The 7,137-nt window shown below is 45.3% G+C and overlaps 1 protein-coding gene across 4 annotated transcripts in view; it reads right to left on the bottom strand.

Annotated features, from left to right (window-relative positions):
* Nucleotides 1-338: 338 nt before the first annotated feature.
* The window catches only part of scn8ab (sodium channel, voltage gated, type VIII, alpha subunit b), a 69,479-nt gene continuing 62,680 nt past the window's right edge, over nucleotides 339-7,137 (bottom strand). For all 4 annotated transcript variants that reach the window (XM_030776999.1, XM_030777001.1, XM_030776998.1 and 1 more), the window contains 6 exons: nucleotides 4,807-5,091; nucleotides 4,631-4,684; nucleotides 2,865-3,002; nucleotides 2,394-2,498; nucleotides 1,975-2,245; nucleotides 339-1,495 (listed from right to left, as the gene is read on the bottom strand). In XM_030776999.1, the coding sequence (XP_030632859.1) occupies nucleotides 339-1,495; nucleotides 1,975-2,245; nucleotides 2,394-2,498; nucleotides 2,865-3,002; nucleotides 4,631-4,684; nucleotides 4,807-5,091 (2,010 nt within the window). The remainder of the gene's footprint in view (nucleotides 1,496-1,974; nucleotides 2,246-2,393; nucleotides 2,499-2,864; nucleotides 3,003-4,630; nucleotides 4,685-4,806; nucleotides 5,092-7,137) is intronic.

Raw genomic sequence — 7,137 nt, 5'->3', positions numbered from 1 at the left:
TTTTGTTCAAATCAAGTCTTGATGCAACAGTGTCACACAGGAAGCTGATTATGTTTGGTTTAACTTTAAGAATCTTCAAGCTTTAGGGACCCCACCCCAACCCTCTCACCCATATACCTGTGACGTTTGTAAACAATTTTTTGTTTTGTTTCCCTTATTCTCTATTTTTCAATAGCTTTTTTCCTTACTTGCAAATGAAATTGATCTGTACATCTGTGTAAATTGGATTCAGGGTTTCCACTTTTCTTGCTTGAAGTTACAGTTATTGTTATTGATATTATTATTATATTATTAGGATTGTTATTTCTGTTCATGGGCTCTTTTTAACCATCACTGGCCTAACACTTGGATTCCCTGACGTCTTTTTGGTTTCGGCCTTTCTCCTTACCACCCTTGCCCTCGTTGTTGTCGTCCTGTTTCTCTCTCTCCGGTTTAGTCACGCTGTCATATGAGGGCAGAGACGCCGTGGAGGGGGTGCCCTCTTTCTTCTCCTGATTCGTCCCTCCATTCTCTAGTTTGTTATTGGCTGGTCGGCGTTTGCAGATGAAGCCACGGTTCACCAGATGGGCCCGGTACGCCCTCTGGATGACCACTGCAGACACCTCCTCCTGCTTCCGACGTAATGTGGTGGTGATAGGCTCATAGGAGACTTTGGATGGGTTCGCCGCCACAAACCGCTCCTCCATCTGCTGCCGCATCATGTCCAGGTCCCCGCTGTCACCCAAAACGCGTTTGGTAAAGGCAAACAGGATGTCCAGACAGTGGATCCGATCTCCGCTCACCATGGGTAGGTCCATGGCGATCAGCTCAATGATGTTGGGCTTCGGCACACGCAGCGGGGCCTCCAGTGTGTCGGCAAAGTCCGGGAGCTTAGCAAAGGTAATGAACTGTGAGGCGTCCGGGTCAAACTTCTCCCAGATCTCGTAGAAGGATTCGAAATCATCCTCACAGAGCGGGTCGGCACTTTCTTCCGTGGCAACGCTGAAGTTCTCCAGGATGATGGCGATGTACATATTCACCACGATCAGGAAAGACACAATAATGTACATGACGAAGAAGAAGATTCCCACTGAAGGGTTTCCGCAGTCACCCTTCACCGTGGTGCCTGGATTCTCCTTATCCGGGTTGCAGTCGGGCGGGTAGTTGAGGATGGGTGCCAGTAAGCCGTCCCAGCCGGCTGACGTGGTGATCATGAAAAGACAGATCATGCTGTTGCCAAACGTCTCAAAATTGTACATGTCGTCAATTCCCACCTCACGCTTCACATAGGCAAAGTTGGACATGCCAAAGATGGAGAAGATGAACATGACCAGGAAGAGCAGCAAGCCAATGTTAAACAAGGCAGGAAGTGACATCATCAAGGCAAACAGTAAGGTCCGGATCCCCTTTGCTCCTTTGATGAGTCGCAGAATGCGGCCGATTCGAGCCAGTCGGATCACCCTGAATAGAGTGGGTGACACAAAGTATTTCTCAATCAGATCTGCGAGGAACATGCCTGTGACATGGGAGAGAAGAACACAAAGGAAACACAGATCAGTGCTGGACATTATAACTCTCTCTCTCCTGCACAGAGGATGACATATTCACTCCAAATGATATAACAGAGCCAGACAATGATAAAACGCAGAAGCCTAATGTCTAGTGATCTAATGATCGATCCTTAGCGACAGGGTTAAATGTATGGGCACACTGCCCCATTGCCATGTCCTCCTTTCACTGCAGCAGTCCAGGGGCACCGCTTCAAAATGCAACAGAAACTATGGTTATGTTGGCTAAAGAGGATAGAGCACCGGTATTGTGAAAAGGTATTTTACAGTGTGCAAACAGGTGATCCACACCCACATTTGAACACTCTTCATTTAATGGGTTTTGGTCAAATGTTGCCAGTTCATGTCATAACAACCAGTTTAAATGAAAAAGAGCTGATCACCCCGAGAATAACTCACACCTCTGGCCCTGCTACATCTCACTTACCAACAATGGAGAGGATGACCACAACACAGTCAAAGATGTTCCAGCCGTTGGTGAAATAATAGTGTCGGAGTGCAAAGAGTTTCAGCACAAACTCGCCAGTGAAGGCCACGATGAAGATGAAATTAATCCAGTAGAGAATGTTCTCCATCTCCTGGGACTGGTCGTCTGTTTCCACCATCATCGTGACCATGTTGAGGCAGATCAGCATCATGATGGAGATGTCAAAGGCCTGTTGCGTGACGAAGTCAAACACCATTCCCTGGACTTTATTCTTAATCACAGAGAAACAGAGAAACAAAGATGTGAGGTTGGTTTTTCTAACACGTTAAGAAAACACGACTGTCCATTCACAAGCGTGTGTCACCACACCAGCAGTGACTCTTTTCATTGTTTTTTGATGAGATTCTGGGGTTTCCTACCAGGGGTCTGGGTATAGGCTTTTGTGGTTTTTTGGAGCCCAGTTTTTTCATGGCGTTGTAGTATTTCTTCTGTTCTTCTGTCATGAAGATATCCTGACCTCCAAAGTAAAGGGACATAAGAACAAACACTGATTACAACCAGGCAATGCGGTTCAGTTCCAGTTACAGGATCAACTCTAACAAACAACCAAGTTACCATTAAAAACACCAGCTCATAAAGATCAACTAGATATTATATTCTGTACTATTTGTATTCTATTACATTGTCTGCATTGCTTGTATTATAAACAATATATAATATTATTCTATTTCTGTTTCATATTTTCCATTACAGGGAAATGAGAGAAGGAAGGGAGGAGTGGGAACAGGAGATGAAAGAGAAATGAAAGAGAGAGGAAAAAGAGAGGAAAGAAAGATGAAAGAGAGGAAAAGAGAGGAAAAAGGACAGGTGAGGAGGAGAAGTGGTCTTATCTTTTTTTTCTGCTGGTTGAAGTTGTCGATGATGACACCGATAAAGAGGTTGAGAGTGAAGAATGAGCCGAAGATGATGAAGATGACAAAATAGATGTACATGTAGATGTTGTCTTCATATACAGGCTGGTCCTCCACCTGCAGGTAAAGCAAAGTCACAAACACACTATTCTCCCAGTGCTCTCACGCTATTCTCACGCTGTTCTCACCTGATGTGGTGAAGTCTGGCAAAGGAAGTCTAGCCTTCTCTTAGCCCTAAGATCTCATTGGACAGGCATGCTACTTTGTTTGGGATGTGCCTCTCATGCCTACTGTGTCATCCGGGACATATAATTGTTTGCTTATGTTTTATTTAAAGAGAATTACCTTCGTCACAATGAAACAGAGGCATAGATACATGTGGGAAAAATGAGGATGCTTCAGTGTGTTAGACTCCTGCACTGTTAGGATGCTTCAGTGTGTTGGACTCCTGCACTGTTAGGATGCTTCAGTGTGTTAGACTCCTGCACTGTTAGGATGCTTCAGTGTGTTAGACTCCTGCACTGTTAGGGTGCTTCAGTGTGTTAAACTCCTGCACTGTTAGGATGCTTCAGTGTGTTAGACTCCTGCACTGTTAGGATGCTTCAGTGTGTTGGACTCCTGCACTGTTAGGATGCTTCAGTGTGTTAGACTCCTGCACTGTTAGGGTGCTTCAGTGTGTTAGACTCCTGCACTGTTAGGATGCTTCAATGTGTTAGACTCCTGCACTGTTAGGATGCTTCAGTGTGTTAGACTCCTGCACTGTTAGGGTGCTTCAGTGTGTTAGACTCCTGCACTGTTAGGGTGCTTCAGTGTGTTAGACTCCTGCACTGTTAGGATGCTTCAGTGTGTTAGACTCCTGCACTGTTAGGATGCTTCAGTGTGTTAGACTCCTGCACTGTTAGGGTGCTTCAGTGTGTTAGACTCCTGCACTGTTAGGATGCTTCAGTGTGTTAGACTCCTGCACTGTTAGGGTGCTTCAGTGTGTTAGACTCCTGCACTGTTAGGGTGCTTCAGTGTGTTAGACTCCTGCACTGTTAGGATGCTTCAGTGTGTTAGACTCCTGCACTGTTAGGGTGCTTCAGTGTGTTAGACTCCTGCACTGTTAGGATGCTTCAGTGTGTTAGACTCCTGCACTGTTAGGGTGCTTCAGTGTGTTAGACTCCTGCACTGTTAGGGTGCTTCAGTGTGTTAGACTCCTGCACTGTTAGGGTGCTTCAGTGTGTTAGACTCCTGCACTGTTAGGGTGCTTCAGTGTGTTAGACTCCTGCACTGTTAGGGTGCTTCAGTGTGTTAGACTCCTGCACTGTTAGGGTGCTTCAGTGTGTTAGACTCCTGCACTGTTAGGATGCTTCAGTGTGTTAGACTCCTGCACTGTTTGCACTTAAACAGCTGACTGGTGACACTCCTCCTTTAATGCCCCTTTTCACCAAACTACCTTTATACCTGGGGTGGAGCAGTAATGGATAAGTCAGCCTTCAGCTTTCTTTAAGCCCAGATTGAAACACAGATCATTTATTTAGGCCAGAATAAAGAAAGAAAAGATTATATGTTATAACATCATATGTTATATGTAGTATCCACCATAAACTGCTAAGTGAGAAACTGGAAATACACCAAACCCAGTCAGCATAACACAGACGCAGTCGGTTTGAAGTAGTGGACTTTGAGAGAGTGGCTGGAAAGGTCTTGATGAAAAGGTGCTATAGTTTAACAGCCTAATGCTTTGACGACACTCAGGGCTTTACCTTCCTAGAGTCCACTGCAGCATACATGATGTCCATCCAACCTTTAAAAGTGGCCTGGGGGATGGAGGGAAGAGGGAGACAAAGTGGACAGGTTAAGGTACGGGGTTACACAGAGGTCTGTTCTGTCTAGTGGAGGTGTCAGTGTTAGGGCTCGACAGTGAAAAACAGACTCATACCACTTGCAGGAGGGCCAGGTATCCAGCGCCCACGTTGTCAAAGTTAATCTTCACGTTCTTCCAGCGGACCTCGGTGTGGTTTGCATTTATCAGAGCGAAACATTCCGTCTTGTTGTTGACAACATCCTGTTCGAAGTTCTCCTCAGCGGTCTCGTTGTAGCAGTAGTAATACTTCCCAGCAAACAGGTTGACGCCCATGATACTGAAGATCAGCCAAAAGATCAGACAGACCAGTAACACATTCATGATGGAGGGGATGGCTCCCACCAGAGCATTCACCACAACCTGGAGCAGAGGGACAGGGATGCACAGAGTAAGACGTTTGAAAAGAACCACAATGTTCTGGTAGGAATAACCGCATTAACTTTCCTGGTGTGAAAATCTATAGCAACCTTTACATGTGTACCCCAAAAATTAACAATTGCATGTCCTAATACCCAACCAGAAAAGTCCATGTGGCTTATCTGTGGTGCATGCAGACATGGAGACACCCAAGCCTATATGAACTGTGACACCAACCGTGTCAGGGCACATGCAAATGCAAAGGAGTGGCATACTCGCATGGCTTCAGCATCAGAACTGCTGCTGCTGTCCTCTGCACTGTAACACAAACAGCTATACTGGCAGGAACCTCACGGACTGGAGAGAACTGCACTGATGCCCAGTGTGTTAGCAATAAAGAATACCATACTAAATATTGAAGTATTATAGTATTGAAAGTCTGACTGTATACAGTCATACTGTATATTTCGTTTTAACTGTCTACACAAAGACCACCCATGCCCAGAGAGCTCACAACCTGCCTGTTTTAATACCCAAACAACAAAAACACTTCAAATGACTTTGTGTATGCCCACAGTAAACATGCTTAAGAATCTGTGGATAAACTGCCTATTTTGTTTCCCGTTGGTCAAAGACAAGGGAAGTCCCTCCCACTGCTACTTGTCTGAAGTCAGAGACTCAGTTCCAGGGGCAGCCTGTGAGACCTCAGCTCGGATGCTTCAATGCCTCAGATTTATTCCGGCTGATTATAAACGATGGCTACATTGGTTCTACATCATATGCATTTAGATGCGGTACATACCAGTATATGCAACTTCAGGCCCTTGGATAAGAAACTTTAATGAGCTATTTTGCCACCCCACACCCCCCTGGCCCTCACAGCAGACAGAGAAGCGATGATGTCAGTGCAGGCTTTGCTGGTGAAGTTCTACAGTGGAAAGGAGGCGGCAGACGGGCGGCTAGCCGTGTCAGTGTGCAGAGCCCTCATTCCTGCCACTATATTCCACTCGCACAGTGCTAATGCTAACAACGCTAGCAAAGCTCACTGTTTTTCACATGACATCCCTCAGTCAACTCCAGCTTAGTGAATCAGGTTAGTGAATGAACTGAGCCTAAGACAGGCTAGGCTAGGAGCCTAGCCAAGTAATATAAAAGTGATCTGTGTAAACCAAATAGGCCAGGAAGGTTAACCAGACACAGCTACCAATACAACATCTACCTGCACGATGATGAGGAAAGGCAGGTAGTCATGTGACACTGAGAGTAGAAACGGACTCTGAGGGGTCAGAGGAGGACAGAGCAAAGGGCAGAGCAGGATATCTCTCAAACACCAATATTACCTCACTGTCTGCCTGATGCAACCAGTCAGTGTGTCTGGAGAGGCTGTCACCTCTGCACAGTGAGTCATCAAACAATGGCTGTATTAAACTGTACATCTGCATGTATTGATATATACCTGTAGGTGGCACAAAAGTCCACTTTGACTTTAAATCATTTGCACTTGTAAATGGAAAACTGATTCCATTACTGGCTGAACCTCATATTTCTATGTGAAAAAACCTTTTCAGTCTAGAGCCATGTTCGAGTCTCTAAGTCTCACTCTGCACTGTGTCTGTCTTAGCGTCCTCTAGTGGTGGGAGGGTTTTGCACAGATGGATGGGTAGCCAGGAGCCAGACAGAGGTAAGGACAGGGGAGACAGTAGAAAGGGAGAAATTGCTGTTTTGGAATAGCGGCAGACACTTGAGCCAACAGGATGTCACACGCATCCTGAACTGCTCTGCCATCAGTGGCCTGACATGAGTGACTATTTCTGGGGCCAATTTGAAGGCAACGAACAACAAAAACATTTTTCATTTTTCTGCTTTGTCTGTGTGATGAGGCAGCTTCTTCCTTAAAAAATTGTCTCTTCATGAATTGTTGTAAAACTAGAATTTACAAACTGTCTTTATCCGAAATTCGCAACAAAATAAAATTCGATAAAAATTTTTAGCTGCATCATGACGTAACATTGACAGTTGTTCTCATGCGTATATTTACAAAACACATGC

This window comes from Chanos chanos, chromosome 6 (genome assembly GCF_902362185.1).
Source record: "Chanos chanos chromosome 6, fChaCha1.1, whole genome shotgun sequence".
Taxonomy (NCBI): Eukaryota; Metazoa; Chordata; class Actinopteri; order Gonorynchiformes; family Chanidae; genus Chanos; species Chanos chanos.
The sequence above is the reverse complement of the archived record's forward strand: the minus strand, read 5'-3'. Positions and strand labels throughout refer to the sequence as shown.